This window comes from Eleginops maclovinus, chromosome 8 (assembly GCF_036324505.1).
Source record: "Eleginops maclovinus isolate JMC-PN-2008 ecotype Puerto Natales chromosome 8, JC_Emac_rtc_rv5, whole genome shotgun sequence".
NCBI lineage: Eukaryota > Metazoa > Chordata > Actinopteri > Perciformes > Eleginopidae > Eleginops > Eleginops maclovinus.
The window spans coordinates 6,467,886-6,493,184 of NC_086356.1; the positions used below are offsets into that span (position 1 = coordinate 6,467,886).

Genomic DNA, 25,299 nt, shown 5'->3' on the forward strand with positions numbered 1-25,299 from the left:
AAAATGTGTCGTACAATTTCTCCGAAGCATTGAACAGATGTTGAACAATATTGCTGATAGTTTAGCTTGCTGCCCTAGGCTTTGGCTAGCGAAGTGAGCAAACATTAGCCTCAGGACTACTACCATTAAGTAACTGTGGATTGGCGGTTAGCTTAGGCTAAGCTAATTTAGGCTAAGCTAACCGCCAATTAATAAAATAATTAGCATTATTTTCTTAACAACTTTTTTTATAGTTCTCTCTAATAGTAGTTTCTGCTGCTGTTTCTGTTTCTGCTACTTGGGGGTACTACTTGAATACCAATATGTTAAAAGGGGTTACTATGTCATTTTTGCCACATGATGCCAAAAAACACAGATACCCCCAACTTGAACTGTCCCTACTTTTGTCCAAAACCTTATGTATTGAAGATGGAGAAACTTCTCATGAAGCGGTCTCAACAATCGTAGAATAGCCCTGAAAAATCTTCTATTACATGCAATATTGATGAGAGGTATGCATTTGAAATGTCAGTCTTCCAACTGCCTGCGTTTCCTTAACTAATTTATTGAGAAAACTCATCATCAATCAATAATGGATGAAGGCGCTTGACTGAGGGCTCGGGGACCCTGCTGCACAGGGGGAGAGTACCGTCTCAAAATAGGGACAGGACGAGTGGCCTGCATAGTCACTTCTTTACAACACGCTCAATTTCACTCTGTCTCTGTGTATATATGTCTGTTTGCACAGTATGAGAGAATGAGTGTGTGCAAACACCATGTGTGTGCTGTCATGCATTTTGACATGTCAGAATGAGTTCTCCCCTCCATGAGGAAGGACTCCTACCAAGTCAACCTATGACCTCACGCTATGTTAGGCTTGGTTTATGTTTTATATTGTCTGTTTGTGTGGAGGATCCTGATCATGGAACTGGTAGGAACATTAGGGATGTACCTGATGCCTTTCTGGATCATTAATCCTTTGTTAGTCCAATATATTTTCTTTAATATAATATAAATCTGAGAGGCAGGAAACCCCTGTGATTGAATTGGCTGAAAACAGCATTTCCTGCTATTTTTGTCGCATGAAAGGTTATTTTTAAAGGATTATTCCACTATTTAAAAGAAAAAGTATATTTGAAGGCAAAAATAAGTTAATATTGGTTTACATCAAATCCAGAATGTGTCAGGCTGTACCAGAGATGGTGTAAAAATAACACCAAAATGCAATTTGTCTGAAGTACAAATCAGGAGAAAAATAGACTTAGTTTGGACCAATTTGTTTGACTTGTCCGTCTCATTATGTGAAACAAAGTCATGCAGCTGTAGGTAGTCAAAAAAGAAAAAAACTGAAAGGGGCTTTAAAAAGAAAGAAACTCTGACAAATACAAATAAATCCACTCCACTTCTTGCATTCGTTTGACCATATATTCTTCCACATACAGGCACAATGCAATCCAACTCAGTACCAGTTACCTTAGTGGAAGTGTGATGGCCCTAGCTAAATGCTAAATGTTTGTTCGCTGTTAAAATATCTAATGTTAGCAAAATAACATACAAATATAATTGGCCACGCCCACTTCGGAGACAGGAAGCGCATACTATTCCATACCATTAGCGCCAAATCTCGTCTTTTAGCTCTAGAACATCTTCGTGTTTGGTGTGCCGCCATAGATTTTGTGTCTTCCAGGACAGTTATCGCTGCTTTCTCCTTAACGGTGCGGATTGTATCAGCTGCACCTGCTGCACAGGGCCCGCAGCCGCTAAGTGGCTCTTATCTAATCCATACGTCCTCTTCCTTTATCTCATCTCTTCTATTCATGGTAGTTGGCCCAAACGTGGCACAAGGCATGCACTATCTAATTAGGGGAGAGGCTTGAGCATCCCCCAGGCTCCCTTTGTAATAATGCCTGTGTTTTGTCCTATTGTCCTCCCAAGACAATAATTAGGTCTGTCTTCTTTCACACACGCTGTTTGCAGGATGGACAATGCTTTTAGGCGGGTAATACGTCAAAGGGGGGGGGGGTGCGGTTTTACGACAACCTGATTTAATCTTTATTTATGTGGCAGTAGGAATCCAACCGGGTCAGCTGTTTAATGTAACATTGCGTCAAGAGTTCAGTTTAGTTATCTGGCTACGGTGTTGAAGGCGCTGTATAAAGTAAATGTTTCCAAATGTTGCCGAGGTAACCAGGAAAATCTTTGTCTAGTGTGGTCAGGTAATCAGTCAACAAAGGAACAGCTGATGCCTTACTTATATTTCCCACAGACCAAGGTTGTGTGTGTTAGTGTTTGATTTCTGTGTGTGCACTGGGACAAACTCTCAAGTCTTTGTTGTTGGTGTGACTATATCAAAAAAGTGTGTGCGTGTGAATGTTTGAGGAAAAGCTCTGCCACCAGTGTTTGCGTGAGTGTGAATTTTGGCTTGTGTTGTAAAGCTCTCAGGTTTTTAACTCAAAGGGGCCCTGTTATGCTACATTTCTGGTTCATATTTGTATTTTGTGCTTCTACTGGGACATGTTTACATGCTTTATATTCAAAAAGCTCTTTATTTTTCCTCACACTTCCTGTGCTGTAGCACCTCTTTTCACCCTCTGTCTGAAACCAGAGCCCAGTCTGCCTTTATTGGTTAGCTGGCCAGCTCTGTTGTGATTGATCAACCGCTTAAAGATGTTCCGCCCCTTAGCCTCATCAAGTACGATGTGTTGAAGCGCTAGCCAATAGAAACGCAGGTGTTGCAAAGGGACATCGTTATGTCGCAGAAGTAAACAATGGAGTCCAATGGAGGGGTTTGGAGTGGATTTTTAGCTTTTGTAGACCAACACACTACAGGGATAACCCATATAGCCATATTTGGGCCTTTTTTAATGGATCATGCCAAAACAGATGACCTATCTGGTTATTTCATCTATATACAGTTTAAAATTCTCAAGTATAAACATAAACAGAATTGTAATCATGCAGTCTGAAGTTAGATAAAATATGAACATACAATTGTATCCCTGTTTAAATATCCCAACATCAGTGGGAGCCTCCAGCTGTTTAGTGCCCAGGTAAGGGGTCGTATTTATTTCTCTGGATAGTGCAAGTGTTAGGGAAGACCCCCCCCTGGTGCAGCGCTGCCATCCACCAGAGCGAAACAGGGCACATCAGCCTGCACGTGTTGACGCTCCCTCTCTCTACATAGCGGGAAATGAAAAGTGCTGGCTGCGTCACGCGCCGTATAATCCGCCCTCATCCCGCCCCGAGCTGACAGCTGGTGCAGACGGACGAGTGTTGTGGCTCTGCTGACCACCACTCATGATGGTGGCTGACCGAGATCACTGGGTGTGAACGTTGTCTACACACACTCGCAGACAGGCACTTGACTCCACGTTTAAAAGCAAACAAGCTAGGGCCGCAAACAACAGTTATGTTCTCCATCGATTCATTTGTCGATTGTTCTTGGGATTGAAAGAAGTGGCTGTGGCCCAGGAGGGTCGTCCAACAATCGGGAGGTCGGTGGTTCAATCCCCAGCCTCTGCTTTCAGAATGTCAAAGTGACCATGGGCAAGATGCTTAGCTCCAAATTGCTCCCGATGCTGTGGCCGGTGTTTGAATAGTTGTAGATGTGGGTAAATGCTGACCTGGAAAAGCATAATATAATGCAATCCATTTACCATTTAACAATTAACAATTATTGTATAACATTTCAGAAATTAGTGAAAAAAAATCCTACCTCTTTCTCAGTTAAATAAAAATCATAAAATATAACATAAAAGCAAGAAAATATATATGTTTCTTTTTTATGTCTATTTCAATAAGAAACGTGGATTTAAAAAACATATATTATTTTTTGGTCTGCCTGTGCCTTTACTTATAGATACACATATTAAGGGGGAGATAGAAAGGCTAATGCATATAAGTACTCCCTATGTTGGAATTGAACCCTGGTCCATGACGGTGAGGACTCAGCCTCAGTACATGGGTAACAATACATTTATATTTAAATAGAAAAACTGAGAAAAGTCTGAAATCTCAAAATTTGAGAGACTACAAACAATTTCCTTTTTTATCGTTTACCTTTCTTTTGTTAAGACTGGCTTCACCTTTGACTGAACTGAATTTGAATGTAAGTCTTGATGCTATCAGGGCTGACGGAGACCTTTCCACAGCAGAACCGGGTCATGGGTAACATCCCCTCCATTACATCATCGGCGGACCTTCTTCCGCTCTTACATACTCTATATTAAGAGCGCAATGATATAGAGGAGTTTCAAAAGAAGCTGGTATTCACTGTGCAGAAAAGATTTAGCATGCTGCATGAGGTTGGCTCTGCATGGAGATTAGAAGGGTCAGTGTGCTGGCCTGGCTTGGCTTGACTTAGTTGAGGGGGGGGGGGGGGGCTTATCTGCTCTCACTCTCACTATATCTCCTGATGTCTTTTTCTACCACACAAAGCCAGTGACTTTTAACGTAGTAGTGCGTAGGTCGCCTTTTCTTTCCTTTTTAAGTTTGTGTTCTCTTAATTATAGATCTTTACATTGTGTCATCTTATGACTGCTGACATTTTTTTTTTTTTTTAGTTACGTTTTGGCCCAGTTTTGTCTGATAAGGGCGGTGGTGGCGAACTTGACTTGGGAACCGGAAGGTCACCGGTTCAAGTCCCCGAAAGACCGAGTGCGACCGAGGTGTCCCTGACCAAGGCACCGTTTCCTACACTGGCCCCTGGGCACCGTACATATGCCCACTGCTCCAAACACTACGATGGGTCTAATGCAGAATGTACATTTCCCCTCTGTGGGACGATTAAGGGATCCTTCTTCTTCTAGATATTTCTGTACCACTAATCTGTACCGTTGTACATCTCATTTACTCAATATATATATGTATTTTTTTCTCTTATACTGCTGTGTAAATCTTTCCCTTATTTATATATCCCCTATATTTGCTTTAAGTATACCGCCGCACTATATTTAGATTTTAAGTTGTATTCGATTTTTCAGTGAAGGGAGGAAAAACAAAAACACAAACAAAATAAAATACATGAGAAAGAGGGATGACGTTACAAGGGGACAATTATTTATTATTATTTTGATTGTATTAATGCTGGAGAGGGCCATCAAACTTTTTTTGTATAATAGTCTAGAAAAGGGTTGCCACATTTGTGAAACCTTTTTCAGAGAGAAAAAGTAAACTGCGCTTCTGATTGTGTCTTTTTATATTAAGGACATTAAATTCCTCACTGTAATTTAGACATGATCACTCTTCTCCTTTTTGTTTTTCAGACAAATTCAACACCTACGTGACGCTGAAGGTGCAGAATGTCAAAAGCACAACGATCACGGTGCGGGGGGACCAGCCCTGCTGGGAACAGGATTTCATGTTGTAAGTTATTAAACACAGACTTCTGTCATCAAACAAACACACATTTTAATCATTTACTAACTGCAATAAATCTAAATGTCATGCAAGACAAAGCAAATGACCTCTAGGACTTCAATACATTCTATAACCAGATTATTTTATAAGTCCAGTTTATAATTAAATAGAATAAAAGATAAAAGAATAAGTTAAAAATGCAATAAAAATAGAATCTAAATAATGACATTTAAATTCAACGTCAAGAATAAATTATAATATTAAAAAATAACAAAACTATTGTAATAATAGTCCATAGTATTATGAAATAATAATTCTACACTGAAAGTCTCAACTTTGTTCCCTGTCTCATTCATTTATGTCAATAAAGGCACATCATTTGAATGGTCCCCAGCCTAGTTCCTACCTGGTGCTATGAGCTCCAGGAAAGGTGTCTGTTTTCACGCTGTGCCAGTATCTTGTTAAACAGCTGCTGTTCATTTCCTCTTTGTAATTCATTGGTTTAATTTCCTCGTTTTACTTTCCCCGTGAAAGGTATCTATGGTGATGAGAGAGCCGGCACGTTGTTGCATGCGTGTCATTGTTTGTCTTTTGTCAAGTCGCTCATTGCTACACTGTTTGTTTTTCCAGACCTTCATCCCCCTGCTGTCCATTAATGATGTCAGCTAGGTGTTATTAAAAAATATATATATATATATATTTTGTTCTGCATTTCCAGCAAATGCCCAGCACCATTTGTTGGGAAACAACACTATTTATCAAATGTGAAATCTGTTGTGTGAAAAAAAAAAAAAAGATCAGCTTGATTTTTACATATGCTTGAAAGTTTGATTTCTAAAGATCTTCTAGGGCTGAGTACATTTTTTATTATTAGATATATGTCATTTAAAGGGGCCATATTATGCTTTTTGGCGCTTTTCCTTTCCCGATGTTTGTTATAATTTTTTGTGTGCATGTAAATGGTCTGCAAAAGCTAAAATCCCAAAGTTCCCTCTAGAGGGTGTTTCTCTCCCACACACTCCCCCTTACTTCCCTAACACAATGACATCACTATCTAACACTCACACTTCTATTGGCACGCCAACACGCTGTATGGGATAGGCTAAGGGGCGGAACATCTCTTAACTCTCTCTCAACAGAAGCGGCCAGCTTAACCAATCAGAGCAGACTGGGCTCTTGTTTCAGACAGAGGGTGAAAAGAGTTGCTGCAGCACAGACAGGATGAGGAAAATAAAGGGCTTTTTGAACATTAAAGCACGTCACTGACATAAATCTGCATTATAGAGCATCTTTAATATTTGGGTAAACAATAATATAATGATTTCTGGTTAGTCAATAAATACAAATCCGTACGAAAAAACACACAGAAAGCCGAGGTTTTTTAATCCTGTGTGAAATAAACACTTGGCAAATGAAGTGTAGTATTTTTTCTAATTTTCAGAACATTTTAAGTGAAATAACTAGTGAATAATAAAGTCCAACCCTATATCGGGACAAGAATCATATAGCAAAATATATATGATCCACTTTTTTTTACATGGTTTTCAGTATATATCATCATAAATGAGCACATGTTTTGAAGGCCTATATGCACCTGGACATCCCCCCCCCCCCCTTATTTTTCCTCAATGAGCTGCTCTCTTTGATTATCTTATCCTCTCATCTTCCTTTTGTTTGGCCCCTTCAATCGCTATAAACTGCCCACAGATAGAGTATGCAAATGCCCTTGTGGCGCTGCTCCTTTCAAAATTGAGATGCCATTTTGTTGCTGTCATCAAGCTGTTTTTCATGCCCTTTGAAAAGCTCGTTGAATGGCAAAACAAGGCTTGAATGGATTATGATAGCCATCACACAACGGAGTGAGTAAGTAGCCTTTGTCATCGACAGTGACGGGGCCTGGCAGTAACTAAGGAGACATTTGTGTGTGAATGTAATGACCTTTACAACAAGGCCTCAAACTGCGCAACTATTGTTATTTTATCCGCTGACATTTCCCACGCTTAAAAAATATATACATATAAATAAGCTTGACGGTACATGATACCTTTTTTTAATCTTTCCTCAGTGAGATCAACCAGCTGGACCTCGGCCTCATTGTCGAAGTGTGGAACAAAGGCCTCATCTGGGACACCATGGTGGGGACGTCCTGGATTCCCCTGAAGGGTATCCAACAATCCGAGGAGGTTAGCATATTCACCCATACACAATTCTTTAAAAAAGCATCAAGTACAAATGGATTTCATTCCAAAAAACGGCACAAAAAGGGACCCTGAAATGATTGCTAAACAGTGGTGTATTTTTTCAGTCTTTCTCCCAACATTACTAAATATCTCATCTGTGAACAAAATATTTAGCTTTCCCAATTATCTATTACCTTTTTAGACATTGGATTTAACGGGGTTCCACTTACTACTTTTGACTGTGCACTGATGTTCCACTTTTATCATCATGTAAACGAGCTATTCCAATTGGGTATTCAAGGTTTTCAAGGCTTTATTCAGAATACCTCATTTCCCAATTATGACATGTCGGAAACCCCAACGTTTCAGGTTTTAGGAACATTCTTGAAGTGGCGTATTTGAAATGTGCGTCTTAAGTTGGGTTTTAGCCACAGCCTCTTGCCTTTTTTGAATTTAGCTCTAGAGAGACGAGGAAAGGGAGAAGGAAAAACACACCTGCTCTCAAACATTTAAAAGGACTTGTATACCAACAGGATCTGTGCAAATATCACAACACCTTTTCACAAAGTTTTATAAAAAGGAAAAGCTGTGTTGTTTTGTGTGTTAAGGCTGCATTTAAATGTATGTATTAGGGTGCTGTTTAGGGGGTTAGCGCAGCGGTTTGATCCAACATCCACAATTCCTCCTTGATTCTCTGCAGGCATGATTACGGTACTGAGCTTATGTTAGTCTCTTTGAATAAAAGCAAGCGCTACAATAATTTGTTATATGTAAAGTATTAGCCATGAAAACGGCTTAATTGACATAATGTCTTTTGAAGAAAGTGTGCAAAGTGGAATATTTCACACAGTTTTCATCATTTTAGAAATAATGCTTTGAGATATAAACCTAACATATAAACTTGAAAATGATGATAACTGACAATAATGGCATAAAGTTAGTAGAATAATGTACGCTAAGAAGATTCAATCGTCCAAATGCTGATATAATTATACGCGTCATCATCGCAGGAGGGCTCGGGGGACTGGCTCTTCCTGGACGCAGAGGTCCTGATGAAGGCGGATGAGATATATGGCACCAAGAACCCAACGCCTCATCGAGTCCTGCTGGACACTCGCTTCGAGCTGCCTTTTGGTGAGATACAAGAATATCTTTTCCCCCCTTTGTGTCTTTTTAGGGTTGCCAAAACTGGCAAATGAACCACAGTTGTCACGTTCAGGTTTGCCCATGCCATGCCGTCATCTCCAGTACCAGCTCTGACAGCAATGCGTGCATGACAATAACATGTGGATTTGAGTTTCTGGTTAGCGTAGGGCAAATCAAACCATGATCCAATGAGAGACACAAAGGCCACAAGTGTTTCCTGCTGAAATGTCACCAGTCGTTGCTCAGGAAATGCTATCCAGCCCGGGGCAGTGCCTTACAAATGAATCATATCTTGTAACCTGTAGTCTTATGCAGGCATCTGTCTTTTTAATTCAAATACAAAAAATATAGGACTAAATGAACAACATGTACAAGTAGAGTATGAGGTCACCTTCTCTCCGTAATGAAATTAAATCATGACAAAATAGCGTTCTCTCATTAAATCATGATGAAGGACACTTAAAGGTGCCCTATTATGCAAAATGCACTTTTTGCTGTCTTTATACATAAATATGTGTCCCCGGTGTGTAGTAGACTCACAAAGTGTCAGAAAATACAACCCTCTCTCTGTTCCTCCTTACCCACATCTCTAAAAACGGGGGTACAAACGAGCTGATCCAGATTTGCTTCGGTTATGACGTAATAACCGAAATGTGGGCTGGCTTTAAATTGAACTCCTGGCAACGTACCCCCCCACTTGACACGTCCCAACCTATCGTCCCTCATATATAGTCAGCGAGCTGAATCCCCTCCACAGCACCTCTGTGTGTCTGTGCAGGATCTCTGCAGGAGGGACTTAGAGTTGTTGTATATATAATACATGTAATGTCACTGTTCACGTAGTAAACAATAAGAAGTGTTTCAGAAATAATGCTTGATGTGGTTTGGAACATAATATGGGGTTTAATCACGGCAGCGTTTAGCTGAGTATCTCCGTTAGAGACTGCTCTCTTCAGACAGAGAGCTGCATGACGCTCCAAAGGGGCGTGGCCAGCTTCAGGTCAGCTCAAATTTAAAGCGACAGTCAGTCACAGAATCAGCACTTCAGGAAGAGGGCTGAAATAGAGGGGTATGAGGCATGAGTACAATGGGTTTGGTATTTTGAAAACACTTCACAGACAAGTTTTTTATAGATATTGCCGTACAATATATTGTTCAAGTATAGCACAATAGGACACCTTTAAAGTTGAACAACTAATGGCTAGAAACAGGGCACTCCTAGACGTTCGTCTAACCGCCTAATGTCCTGTCTCTGGTTCCACTGGGGATTAGGAGTTTCTGGCCTGCCTAAATTGAGGGCACTGACTCATATATGGCAGATCTTCCTTTATTAACTTAGGTTCAGTAAATATAATTTGGTCTTCGCCAGGCTGTTCCATTGTGGCCAGCAGGATTAAGGAACCATTAAGGATCTTTTTATATATAGCTAAATTAAGAAGAGGAGAGTAATACTGGGACATGTCAAGTCGCTTGAGTCCCTTTCACACTTGCAGTCCATTCATTTTTGCATGCGATTATATGTATGCCGAGTAAGGGATCACAAAATAAAATCATTGACTAAAGCATTTACATAAAGGCTTTAGCGCTTAATATGATAACAAAATAAAATAAAAAGCTCCTCACTATTGGCAAGGTCCTGAAAAGTAATTGGCAACGTCACCCATAGCTAACTCAAGCATCCCGTCACGCCCCTTCTTCTTTCTTCTTCTGTTTTCTGGCATCCATAGGTATTGTTTTACCGCAATCTGCATGACTGTCCCTTAACCCTTTAATTCCAGCATGACACGAGAAAAACGGGTTTCCATTAACCTGAAAGTTTAATTGTGATTTCCGTAGTTACTGGAAGCTATGTGTCGAAGAGGCTTCCCTCACTTTTTTCTCAGTGAAATCTCTTTAAAGCATTTTTGTACTATAGTTTTTGGGGTCCACACAAAAAGCTTTCGGACACAAAACCCTGATGTATATTCTTGGAAGTTGTACCATGATGTCAAAGAATTGCGCATCAATTAGCGTTCAGTGTTAACCTTGTTTCCGTCCACCTGATTAATCTAAGTACATGTTGGTCTCCATAAAATATTTGAAAAAAAAGTATCTGGCGTTTTGAGCTGCTAGGTGTGCCTCTGATTGATCTTTTTTGTGCTAAAGCCACTGCCTACTGTTGGAAAGATGAGAGTTTTGTTACCGAAATATACTGTTCCTGAGCCATTTAGCCAAAACTATGAGCCTAAAGAAGTTAAAAAAGGTGCAACATTATTTTAATCACATTTCATGTTCATTCATCCGAGAATATGCCGGTACTCAGAACTGTTCTTGATAGCGATTAGCTTGTTAGCTTGACGTAGCATTGGGTACCATTCACCTTAGTAATATTTGCAGGGTGGTTGTCCCCTGTGCTCCTCCTGCTCTCTGTGGGTTTGACCACAGTTCAACCTACAGTGTCTCTGATACCAGCACTGCATATTAAGCTCAAGCCCTGTGATCATCAAAGTTAAAGTAGGGTGTCTGTCCGCCGAGTGTTTTTTTTATTTTTTATTCAAGAGGAGACCTTTCAAGGTTGCAGGAGGCCATCGCGACTCTCTGAGCCACCACAGCCATTCATTAAAGCTGTGGGTCGGTGTGTCTTTGAAGCCATGGCCTTTGTGTGTGTGGCCTTTAATGTGCATCTGTCCACAGAGCAGCAGCAAACCCCTCTGCAAAGTGGGAATAGTGAAAGCACCTGCTCCAATACTTAAACAAATAAAACAATTAGATTATTTTAAATAAGATGAGGGCCGTTGTTGATTATGGTAATAAATGATTACAGAGCCGAGAAGGGGAGTCATTCTCCCAGAAGAATACACATGATAAACATGATAGAGTTAAAGAAAATAACAGACAATAAAGTCAGTCAGATATTAGACACCAAAAACAGCTGATCATGAATGAAGTCATATGGGAGTAGAATAAGTAGAGTTTTTTAAAATGCTATGTGAAGTTACTCATCGAGATTTTTTTGAGCGGAGCCAACATTGGCCTAAAGTAAGATGTTCCACTCCATGTAGAATTTAGAAAATCAGACAGAGGTTCATGTTGTTTTGAAAACTTTCAACACTGAAAAAACGACAGCCCTGAATAATACGCCTGCTGATGACTGTGTTTGTTAGACTCAGACTCATAAGAAATTAAACGGGCCTTAGTGTATTATGATGGAGTATAATTAAGCAGGATGTTTACTTCAAACATAGTAAGCTGACGTGTGATTGTCTGTATTTGCTATGTGAACCTCTCTGTACCAGACATCCCAGATGATGAGGCTCAGTACTGGACAGGAAAGCTGGATCGCATCAATACCATGGGGATCCATGATGAGGTAAAGTGCATTTTTACTACTTGTATCAGGTGCTTTTATTGATATTTGTTTGAAGAAATAATCGCACATCAGTGTATTCGTAATGATAATCACTCTGTAAGTCTTAAAAGATGTGCTGTCTGTGTTTGTTTACTACATCTTGTTCTAATGCCACATGACTGGTTTTCTCCTTTGTAAATTTTGATGTAGTTGTACTGGTGAATTGTTGTAATAATTAATTGAAATATGCCATCATGGAAAACAAATTGAATGCAGTTTTTTTCCCTCCCTCTGTCCTCTGTAGTACCCTCTTCACGATGATGTTCAGAATCGCCCTCTGCCATTTGCCGCCTCCCAGTGCTGTGAGTGCACACGCTCCTTTTGACCTCTAGATGGAGCCATTCTCCTCCCTTCTATTTGTCAGACTTGAATATTATTTCCTCTCACTTCTTTAATGTTCTGCGGAAGTGAAATCTTCTTTAATCAGAAAAGTGAAGACTTCAAATTGAGTCTGTTTATATTTTTTTAACCCCTTTGCATGTCAAATGTTTGTTTTCCTCTCTGATGGGGGTTTCCCTCATCCCCCAAACTCAGGAACACTTTTGTTCTCACAACCCCCTGCCTCCTCTGACTGTACCTCTCACTTGTAATGTCTGCACTTTCACCAGGCAACTATTTCGGATGGACTGAGCCGATGAGTATGTAAAAAAAAAAATGAACTTGATCAAATTCTCCCCCCCCCCCCCGGCCAATCCTCAGTGCCCTCTGCATGCCCTAATGCCCGAAATTCCCCTCTAACATGTAATCTGTAAGAATTTCTTGCATTTTAATATCATTATTCCACCCTAATACTTTTTCCCTAATGATTTCCTAATCCCCTTTTTTCAACTTCCTCTGCTTACGCTGTTTTCCTTTTTATGCTCTGTGCTGCGGTCATATAATTCTCCATGTTACTTAAATACTTAGAATATTGATTGAAAAATGTCCGGAAAACGTTTTCTATCTCATTGAAATTGAGACATATTTAGAGATTATTATTATCAATACCCATAGAATGGCATTTTAAAATCCTTATCAAATCCCAAAGGGTGCAGTTGTATCTTTATACCTATAGGTGGCAGTCATTGCTAAACTATATTTATACTCAGTCAACTTGACATTTTGTTGTCCTCCTAAGAGATATCAACAGCATCAGTTTATCTTTAACACTCTCACTTTATCAGCTTTGAAAGATAAACTCAGCTGTCGCCTCCAGTACACACCAAACTCGGTCTTGAAAAAGGTTAAGGGTTATTATTAGGTTTGGCAAGGTTACTTTCCAAGTGCTTTTCTTATGATCAATGCTGGTATATGATAAGTGTTGTACAATATAAACGCAGTCAAACTTTCTTTTAAATTAATGTTAATGTAGATGCAAATTAGAATTATTTACCAGGTACTCCCTAATTCATGGAGTAACTGACTCCAAAACTGTTCTACCACATTAATATATATATCTCTCATCAAAAAATTACCCAGATTTTCAAACATTACAATTTTTTTTTAGATAAATTATCAAATTTTTTTTCATTCAAAGTTCTTCTCATGTTTGTGAAAGAAGGACACACTGTGGCAACAACTGCAATTATTGGTTACTATTATTAAAAATGTTTTGAAGCAACCATTAATCAAATATGTAAAATGTTCTTTGAAATGATAATCCAAGAACAGTAGATAAAGCTCAGTGTTTTCTATTCAGCAGGAAAGCTTGTATGTATAAATGCCTTGATGTATTTAAAAAAATGCACGCTCATTGCCCTTCATATTAACCTGGCATATCTGGTTTTACTTTTGTTTATTTGATAAACTGCAACCAATTTTGTCCACTTCGACAACATTTGAACTGGTACGCATCTTCCGCTTTTACTTAATGAGGATTTTATTCTATTTATTTAAATGCTTGCTGCCACACAAAGCATACGTGTAAATATTTCAGGTGAGATTCTTCACTTCGCTCACCCTGTTTCCTTTTGCAGCTCTGGATGACCAGGACAGTGCGGTAGACGACCGGGACAGTGACTATCGCAGTGAGACCAGTAACAGTCTGCCTCCGCGTTACCACACAACGGCTCAGCCCAACTCCTCCATGCACCAGTATCCCATGGGGCCTCGGCAGCAGCGGCACCTGGACTCCTGCACAGACTCTGTCCACAGTTTGGACTTGGACTACAGGGACCAGAGAGGAACCAGGTAGAGAGAGTATTCATTGTAACACACCTTCTGAATAAAACTCTTAACTTTGTTTCACAATCACAACGCATAGGCAGTGTTCGGAAATGAAAATTGAAACTAGACTGCCAGAAATTACACCCTTCTTAATCAGAAGTTATCTTTAAAAGCATTGTGTTTTCTTGAAGTCTATAATCTCTATTTATTTTAATAAAAAACATACATCAGAGGGCCTTCACTTTCTGAATTATAGTGTCCAAAGTAGACAGTGAAACAATTTGGCACAATGTTTTTCTTTTGACTAGTTTATCTGACCTAGCATCAAACATGGCTGAAGATGTGTGCTTTTATTTTTCGTAAATGAGCTGTTTTTCCCTTTTTGGCAGAGTAAATGTATTCAGCTGCTTCAGTTAGAAGGGGGGATCCCTACTTTATAAGCTATATGGGTTTTGTCACATGGCATATTACACTAAAATGATTAATCAAATACATTGCTTTCAATTTAAATACAGTGGAAAAGAGTGACTTTTGCTATAGAAATAATAATGTATTATACTGTCGTTGTTATTATTTTGAAGCAAGCTTTGGTCAATATTAATGGTCCCAGTACACTCGATCTACTATTGTCTACTCATGGATTGTCATAAAATACATGGGTACCAGTGAGACTGCTCCAAATCAGCCTGTGTGGAATGATAAGAAGTTGATCCGGATAATTCTACATCAGAATTTTTTTTTTTGGATTACAGCCAGGAAGAGCTCATCGGTCGTGTTTGTTTTTGGTCATCAGGGTTTGTTTTGTTGGTTGGAGTTCCGAACTTGGTTTAGCCATTTATTGAGGAAATCCTATGACATACTGTTTAATAACCCATGCACACTCGAGTATTTTTAAGGCAATTATTGCATTTTTTCTTTGCAATTATCAGTTTAACCAAGCTTTCTGATGCATTCTTAAAAACATTGCCATCTAATCAAAATGTCATCTTTACATTTGCATGAAACTGTTCTTGTCTTTATTTCTACGTTTATTGTTCTGCTTAACTTTTGTTTGCATTTTTTCTTCTTCTTTGTTTGCTTCTTTTCTATCCCTGTGCTCTTTCCCACCCTTTGTACAATCCATTTATTTAAACTTAATTAGACAATTACATCAGAAAGGAAGGGTCAGAATTATACCTGTGGATTCCGGCATGGGTGTTGAAGATTGGGAAAACAAATACAAAGGGCAGAGCAAGCCTCAGCTGAGTGACTTCTTGGATGATGAAGAAGACAACGTTATCCTTCGAATGGGAAGACCCTACCCTGAGTCCTCACGCACCTCTATCAGTCCGAATACTCAACGCAGTGGTTTTCTGCCTCCCACCTACCCTGAGGGTTATGACACTATTGATCGACGACGAAAGAAAAAGATAAGAGACCCAGGAGGGTTGCTAAGTACAGTGGCTGACAAAAAAAGAGAAGAGGCTTTTCCCTCTGACATTGCACTGCTCCGTGAGAAGAGAGGGGAGCTGTTTATGCGGCAGGTAGTTGAGATGCAGGAAGAAGAGGAGCGCATAACATCCTGCCTCAGGCCATACCAAAATGGTCTTCTCTACAAGACAAGGATGTGGGCGAAAAATGAGCTAGACAACACTTTGGAGAATTATGTGGCATACAAAAAAGAGCAAGAGGCTATAGTGAGGAAACGGTTTGATTTTGATTTAGAAAACTCTGAGGATCTTAGCTACTCCATGGGAGCAGAAGAGGATATTGATGATATTCCCTTTATGGCTCAAGACTATTACTCGGAAAATGCAAGACATTATAAAGAGAGGTATTCCCTCTCCTGTCCCTCAGAGAATTCTCATGGTCCAAGAGAGAAAAAGTCTGGCAAAGCTAAACTTGGAGGATGGGACCCAGAGGCAATGCTCTCTCCTGTAGAGGAACCAAGTGATGAATATGTAGACCCTATGGATGAACTCCAGTGTCTAGTTGAAACTGTTTCTGAATACCTTGCTGAAAAAGAAGAAGAAATGAGCAAATACGGTTCCCTTCCTAAATCCAACAAATCGAGGCTTTCATCTGTTGGAAGCTATAGAACCGATTCTCTCGGCGATGACCAAAATAGTTCATCAAAAGAACCTAAAGCAGAAACCCAATCACAAACTCCTTCTGATCAGGGCATTTCAGGAGTAAAAAATGCCATGAACTCATTATTTTGTTCTCTCACTGACAAAGTTGCAGGAAGCCCCAAACAGCCGGTCCCATCTCAACAGGCTCCATCTGCAGAACCCTCCAACCAATCTGGACTAACGAAACTACTTTCCTTTATTCCCAAATCAAATAGCTCAGCTCCTGTAGCTGTTGTGTCTCCGGTAGACAATTCTCATAAAAAAACATTCAGTTCTTCGCCTTCTCATCCATCACAATATGCCAAGACACAAGGTCATTATCAAGAAACAAAATCTCCCACAAGTCAGACTAGTCAAAAACAACACGTGCCACAGTGTGTAACCAAACCTCAAAATGCTCCAGGAAACTCAGTCTTGGGAAAATTGAATCCTTTAAAACTTTTTTCTGCGGCAGATAATGCGAACATCACTGAACAGGCACCAAAATCCACACATCCACAATGGGATGAGAAATATGTTCATCAAGGTAAACAATCAATGACAGCAGAAGGAGATAGAACATCTGAAAAGCTCAGTTCATTGCAAGAGAAACATTCGGAACGAACACGAGACGGAAACATGTATGGCATAGAAAATCCAATGATTTACAAACAAGAAGATGTGCCTAATCGTGGTCCAGCAAGGTCTACTAGCCAAACAGAATCATTAAATACTGGATTCTTTAGTCCTTTCAAGAAGTCATGGAGTTCATTGCTCACACCTGGTGCCCCCCTTCCCCCTCAGGGAGCTCCACCTGTGGCGGTTTATCCAGTGTTTAGATCTACAGAGGATCCCAGACTACAAAAACCAGTAGAAAACCCATCATTGAGCAGTAGACCGCCTTTCCTTTCCTCTGATAATGTCTCTACTCAACAACGCCCCAAAGCAGAGGGAGGCATGCTCTCTGGTTTTTTAAAGTTTGCGTCTAGTGAAGATGTAAGTGCCTCCATGAACACACAGAATCCTGTGCGACCATATCATAATTCAACTTCAACAACCTCTTCCACAATTACACAAAGTCCTGCTGTGCCCCAGGAGAACACTGAAAAAGGATGGTTCTCCAGTATATTTAACCCTACCTCTGCTCCGTCTGGTTCAAACCAGAATGTGATGAGTAATTTGCAAAGTCAGAACAGCAATGTGCCCTCCAGCTCACAACAACAACATTCACAACAATCTTCAAATCATGGAATGCAGCATCAAGCCCCAAATCAAACAGAATCACAAAGTTTTTTGACAGGTCTTTTTAAAGGAACCACAACTGAGGACAACTCTCCTATGGGCTCTAATCAACCAAAACAAGGAGGACTGCTATCTGGATTTCTTAAATTTGGCTCTTCCAGTGAACTTTCTGGCAATATGCCACATCAGGCTTCCCAAAACAATCAACCACCCAGGAGCGGTGATCCCCCTCAGATTCTCAATCAACCTCCACCCCAACAGAGTTCTTCAGGACCAAGGATGGGGGGTCTTGTCTCAGGGTTTTTGAAGTTTTCATCAACAGATAATATACCACAAAATGTGCTGCCTTCTGAAGCTGAAATGCAGAGAAACATCCCTGGAAATCTAACCGGCCAGCAGGAGACTTCCAATGAAAATCAGCAAACACAATCTCAGCAAAAAGGGCCTTTGTCTGGCTTGTTTAAATTTGCCTCATCTGAGAATGTTTCAAGCAGCCAAACAGTTCAGCAACAACAAAGTAATGTTCAACACAATCCACAGGGTTTCAACCAACAGCATAGTCAACAAGATCCAAACCAAGGGCATCATCTCAGAAATAGAACATCAAATCAGCAGCCAGGCTTTACTCGACAACAAACGTTCCACTCCAGCGACAACCATCCCAACAAAGTGGTATTTTATCTGGTCTCTTTAAATTTGCTTCAGCAGACAACATAAATAAACAAGAACCCCCACCAGCTCAGCCACATGGAATAATGCCAAGTAAATCTAACTATGAGCAACCAAGTGCAAGAGATATCCCAATATCCAATCAAAATCAACAGCAACATAGCTCATCACAAAGAACCACTCAATCTACTGGTTTGCTTTCTGGACTATTCAAATCTTCAGAAAATATGGCTCAACAGGCAGCAGTCCAAAATCATCCATGAGACACAACAAGAAAAACCAGTACGAAGCAACCAAACCGTTGAAACACATGTGGAAACTGCAAGTCAGTCTGGTATGCTCTCAGGGTTGTTTAATAAGTTCACAAAATCATCGGAAAATGTTGACATAACCAGCCAGACATCGGCAGTAGAATCACTGCACCAGAAAGTCAATAATAATTCAGTCACCATGAAGACCCCACTTCACACTAGTGTAGCACAACAACTCTCACAAGAACATACAGAGAAAGAGAAGAGGATTCTAAGACCTGCCCAACACGGGTTTTCATCTGGACTCTTTGGCAAAAATGTAACTGAGGAAGCTTGTACTCCCAAACAAGTAGAAACATCAGGTCAAATTACAGAACCACAGACACCCTCAAAAGTACACAGAGTTACATTCAGGCATATTAAAAAGTGCTTCCACAGACTTTGGAAGGGACAGCTCTCAAAGAGTTTTCCAAGATTCTCACTATCCTGGACAGAGCAGACATGCTTTCATCAGGGCACCAGTCTCAATTGATGCTGAGAGTTTGGACTTAAGAACATCTGCCACTTTTGCAAGATCTCTTCAGAATCCAGCACCATATTCTTCGATTAGCACTGGTAATATATCTCAGTTATATTATTCTGGCACACCTCAGTCAGTTCATCCAATGGCTTATAGTACAGGAAATCTTCATTCCCTATTGCAAAGCCATTCTCCTCCCTCAATAATGTCCATGCAGCCATTTATTGGCAGAAGCACTTCCTCTTTGTATGAAGCAACAGGGCAGAATTTTAACCATGGTCAGTTGTCTCCCTATGGAACAAGTCCCTCTTATGATGAAAACCAGTGGATCCGTGAAAGTGCTCTGTGGCAGATGTTTCAGAATGAGTCACTAAATTATGAAATGCAGGATCAACTGTATAGACAGAGCTGTGAGACATCTGCTCTTCCCCACAGCCCTTCAAATACATATCAGACATTTAACACACCAATTCAAGGTGTTGTTTGCCAGGAACAAATTCAACCATATCAGTTTGAGCAACACATAAATGATGATCCATATCCAAAGAGGAAATTATGGAACAGCCACGAAGACTTGGTGAACAAAGAATATTCACCTCATGAGGAGGGTGTGTTGAACTTGACTAAAACTGAGTAATGCAAATGTTGCAAGACGCCACTCTTTTACTAATGGCAGCACATACAGCTTGAATGGGGTTTCATATCATGAAGGTTATTACGAGGAGACTGCACCAAGCTTATCCTATTCGGCTAACTGGCAATATGAAATGGATAATAAAGTCCAACAAAACTTTCCTACTAATGGTATGTTCCATCAGAGTCAGTTTAATTTGAATAGACCAATAGATTCAATTCATCCCTCAAGTGCCCCGACTGAGATGGAAGACTCCCAGTACCTTGAAGACACAGAGTGGTATCAGCAGTGGCTTGCGCTTTTGGAGCAAGGGATGTGGTGGCCAGCAGAAGACGGTGACTGTGGGTACTTTGTTTACACGGATCACGAGTACATTTATGCCTTACTTACAGATGCAGAAGGCGAATATGTGTATGCCTGTGCCCCCGAAGGCGAGTCTTGGGAAAATGCACAGAATTTGGGTGGTTTTCCCAGTGCTTGGCTACACAGTGAAATGGTTTCAGTGTGTGGCTTTAAAATCCCACTCTACAATGAGGATGAGCTTCTATGGCTACCTGGTCAAGATAACAGTGATTCTCAACTTCTTAATGCCCCCCTCGATTTGTCTGCTGCTTATAGAAAAGGAAATCAGATTATGAATTTAAATCTTCAACAGTTCTCTGAAATGTTTGAGAATTCATTTCTGTCACAAGGGCAACAAGGTGTAGATTTTACATCTTACAGATTAAACAAAGTCAGGGTGGATCCAAGACAGAATGGTTATGTCAATGGCGACCAATGCAAAGATGTGATTGACCTTTCCTGTCGTAATAAAGACCACAATGGTCCTCATTGGAACAACCAGGAAATGAAGACATTTCTTGCTCAAAAGCTTGCTGTTTCTTTGAACTCTACTCCATCTGCAAATTGCAATGAGCAGTTACTTCGCAACTGTTACAAGCCTTGCCAACAGCGGCGTTCATCGACAGGGGTTACAGTGAAGCATGTAGATGATGTATCACAGAAGGAATGGAGGGAACGAGTGTCCCCAGGAGAACAACAACCTAATCGTCAAGTTAAACAGGGTTCTTCTGTTATATCCTCTTTTGTTGGAAAAACATCACAGGCCGAGTTAAACACAACTAGTGTAAACACCTCTGAGAAATCTTCTGACAACAAGTCTAAGAACATTCTTACATCAGGTTTCCAAAGTCTGAAGTCCAAGATCATCAAAGAAGAATCTACTGCTGATGTGACTCAACAAGTGCAGATGTCCACTAGCACACAGAAAAGAATTTTGCCTACCATCAAAACAACTAGTCAAGTACCCCAACCCTCAATTCAATCAAACACAGCTTCACAGAAACCTAGACTTACTCGTCAGACTACCATGGCACAACAAGCAACCCCACAAACACAGCCTAATGTACCAGTGCCTTTAGAAACAAAAGAAGCTCTTATTAAACCTGGACTGCGTATAGCTGGTAAGCCAGCAGATATACCAGTGGAGAAACCACCTGAACAGGCAGGCTTCATGAACTTTCTTAAATCCGCAGTTGGAATAGAAGAACCTGTGCCAGATGCCCAGAAATGTTCTCAGATATCTTCCAATGAGCAGAGCAAAACTTGCAGCACTGCTTCCTTACCAGGCAGTGTTCCAACAAATAAAGAGGCTACAGGAGTGTCAAATCTATTTGGATCAATAAGCAGTTTATTTAGCGCTGAACCCCCTCCGCCTCAGAAACAGCAAATGAAACCGAGTGTTACAGAAGGTTCATTGACTTCAGCATCTAAACCTAAGGCTTTACAGAAACAACGAACCATGGACCAAAGCGGTACCCCTGTGCCGAGCCAACCCCCAAACAAAAGTATATCCCAACCATTTCCTTCCAGTTCTTCGCCAGGCCCTGCTGCAAGGCAATCAGAAACTATGCCTTCTACAGAACAGAAAAAAAATGAAACTAAAGCATCTGGCGGACTGTTTGGATTTTCAATTGGTGAAATGTTGTCAGGATCAGCAGCAACGGCCCAATCTGGACCCACGCCTCAATCAGCTGCATCAACTACAGCTCCACAAGAAGAATCACTGGGTAAAAGTATATTATCAATATTTAGTGGACCAAATCCTACACAATCTGCCGCTAAAACTGAGCCATTAGCTCAAGCACGACCACCAAATGCAGATCCACAACCTCCTCCACAAGAATCACTTGGCAAAAGTTTCTTATCAATGTTTGGAGGATCAAGTCCTCCTCAGCCTCCCCCTCAAACCAAGCCTGCTGTGGACGTACCACAACAGGGAACTGTTCCTCCTAAAGACCCCCCAAATACAGGATTCTTTTCAATGTTTGGTGGTCCCAGCAACCAACAGCAAGCTCAAACAGGATCTTCACTAGGGGGAATTTTGCCTGGGTCAACAAGTTCAACTGAAAGCCCAATGAAGGGGCTTTTTTCAATGTTTAGTGAACCCAGTCCTCCGCAACCTCAGCCACCAACACCCTTATCTCAGCAAAGAGTAGCCAAATCACCAACTCAACTACAAGGGGAATCCCAGACACAATCTAAGCCACAAGCACAGCCACAAGGGCAGCAGGCTGCCTCTGTACTTGGGGGAATATTAGGTGGCTTGTCTACCTCTAGTGACTCTCCGAAAAACACTTTGTTTTCCATGTTTAGTGGACCCAGCACTCCTCAATCAGCAGGAGCTGCACCACCAAAAGAACAGGCAAAGAGTATTTTCTCTGTGTTTAGTGATGTAGTGACACCTCCACAACCTCCACAACAAACTCCCAATTCATCATCAGCTTCTGTTACTGACACTAAAGAGCCACCGACAGCACAAAGTTCTTCCCAAATATCATCTGTGACCAGTAGCCATGGCCCAGCAGCTCCCACTGAAACATCAAGTGATGCGAATATAAGACCATCCAAAGAAGATACTATAGATACTACACTGGATGCTACAAATAAAGGCACTGATATTGCATCTATGGATCCAGTTTCAGAAATGGTCTCTGTTCAAAAGGACACAAGCACAGAAGGTGCACCACAAGATCCTACCTCCAGTAAACAATCCCCAGCTTCCGGCTTTCTGTCTATGATCAGTGGATCAGATCCCAAAGACCCACCAGGCAAAGGTTTGATGTCTTTGCTTGGAGGTTCTCCTCCTCAGCCATCTTCTCAGCCTGAAAGTTCTCTATTAGGGACAATGTTTGGAGGCTCTTCAACCCAAAAAACAGCTTCTCAAACAGGGGGATCTTTACTAGGTGGTTTATTTGGAGGGTCTGCTCCTCAGGTTTCTCCTCAGAGTGGAGCCTCTCCAACACCAGGCCCTCAGACAGGGGTGTCCTTACTTGGAGGCTTTTTTGGTGGATCTGCTCCTCAGGCTTCTACCCAAGTTGGTCCCACTAAGATTGGAGCTCCTCCCACACCAGGCCCTCAGGCAGGAGTGTCCTTACTTGGAGGCTTATTTGGAGGATCTGCTCCCCAGGCTGCAGGATCTCAGACTGCAGGGTCTATCTTCGGTGGTATTTTTGGGGGATCGGGAGCTTCAGCAACAGCAGCTCAGACAAGTGGGTCCTTCGGTGGATTGTTTGGTGGTACTGCGGCCCAGACTCCAACAACCCCAAATACTAGCTCTGTTCTAGGAGGTATTTTGGGAGGTTCATCCTCTCAAACTGCTCCTGTACAGACTGTCCCATCTGCTCCCAATCATATTTTACCTAAAGCTTCAGCTCCTAATGAGCTACCTGGTAAAAGTTTGCCTTCTATACTTGGAGGATCTGATCCTCCCACTTTAACAGCTACACCAACATCCATTCATGATCAGAACATTTCAACTACAGCTCTTACCGAAACTACTTCTGATGTAACAATTCTACCTAAACCCGATGATGACAGTCAAACTGCTCCAGCTCTAGCAGGTCCTGAAATATCTGCAAGTGATATGGTTACAAAAGACAATGAAAAGGCAGAAACACTTCAGCAACCTGACGGTACAGTCCAGTGTGTTGAGGCAAGCTTACCAAAAACTGATGGCGAAGTCACAGGAGAAGTAGAAGCTGATAAGCCAACTGCTGATGATATTCAATCCAAATTATCTGAATTATGTACACCAGAGCTTTTAAGTGGTGAGTCAGGTCAAAATTCAACACTCCCTAAAGTAGAAGAAGTAACACCAGCCACTCAGTCTGCAAGTACTGTAGTCGAAGGACAACAAAAGCCTACAGAGACAGATAAATCTATTGGTGACACAGCAGCAGATGCAGTCACTGGCTTTATGTCCTCGCTTTTCAAACCAACAGTTGCTTCCACTGAAGTTCCTCAGCAACAGCAGAAGAACTCACTTGTTGGACAGGGAGCAACGGCACCTCAAGCTGCTACTGCTCAGAGTGGAGGATCACTCTTAGGAGGTATTTTTGGGGGCTCCAATACCGAGACTGCAGCTCCCCAGATGGGGGGATCATTACTGGGAGGGTTATTTAAGGGGGCAGCTCAACAATCTGGTCCTCAAACCCCCGCTCCCACCCCTGGAGGGTCAATATTAGGTGGTATGTTTGGAGGAGGATCCACTGCCAAGACTGTAGGTCCCCAGACTGGTGGATCGTTACTTGGTGGGATGTTTGGAGGATCTGCGGCAACAGCACAGACGGGTGGTTCTTTACTTGGAGGGATGTTTGGAGGAGCCACTGCTCAGACTGCAGGATCACAGACTGGAGCATCAATACTTGGAGGCATAGGCGGGTCTTTATTTGGGGGTATGAGCCAACCACCCAAGCCAACTGAACCAAAGCCAGCTGAGTCAAAGCCAATACCTGCCATTACACCACAGTCACAGATTAAGAATGAGAGTGTGACACCTACAGTGTCTCCATCTGGCACTGAGACCATCACAAATGAAAAGGTGGACCCAACCCTACCAGATCACAATCAAGTCAAATCTGGCACCTCAACAAGTAGTAGTGAGGTGGCAACTGTGACATCTGACACCACCCATCCAGTTGAAAACACTGAAAAAGAAATGCCAGCAGTTGAGGGAGACATAATACATGAGAAGCCCATGGTGATTAAGGGAGACTCTGAAAGTAAAGAAAGTGACAAATCAGTCCCACCTGATAATAAGGAAGCAAATACTAATTTAGTTCCTCCGGTTAATCAGTTGCCCAAAAATGTAGAGCCACCTGAAGCCAAGTCCCTGTTTGGTTTTATGTCGACACAGAGTGACGCAGGGAAATCCTTCGGATCTCTATTTTCACAAACACCATCCTCAGGTACTCCATCAATGCCTCAAACTGAAGCAGTAAGTGGTCTGTTTTCAGGATTTAAAAACCTCTCTGGCGGTCTATTTCAAGATGAAAAACCAGTTGCTGGAAAACAAGAACCACCCACCACGTCATTATTTGGCACAAAAATCAGTTTTCCTTGGCAGGCAGAGCCCCCAAAGCCACAAGCTCCAGTTGTTACATCCCAACCCAAAACTGACAACAAAGCAACACTTGGTCAAACTCAAACTGTACAAAAGGTTGCAGCAGCTGATGCGCAAAAATCTGAATCGGTAGGTTCAACAGATGATGTAGCAAACCCCCAGATTTGCATCTCCACTCCTGAAGTAGATCCTTCAGCATCCCTGACCCCAAAGGAGAAGGAAGGGCTTGTAGAAACGTACCCCTCTGCAGGTCCTACCTCTGGAGTGCAGCTGGACATCCAGTCCAAGAAGGA

General features: G+C 41.4%; 1 protein-coding gene across 1 annotated transcript in view; it reads left to right on the top strand.

The window, feature by feature from the left end:
• The window catches only part of LOC134868537 (protein unc-13 homolog B-like), a 67,794-nt gene that overhangs the window by 13,093 nt on the left and 29,402 nt on the right, over window positions 1-25,299 (top strand). The window contains 6 exon segments of the mRNA XM_063889749.1: window positions 5,244-5,343; window positions 7,403-7,520; window positions 8,528-8,651; window positions 11,939-12,012; window positions 12,296-12,353; window positions 14,007-14,220. Coding sequence (XP_063745819.1) covers window positions 5,244-5,343; window positions 7,403-7,520; window positions 8,528-8,651; window positions 11,939-12,012; window positions 12,296-12,353; window positions 14,007-14,220 — 688 coding nt within the window.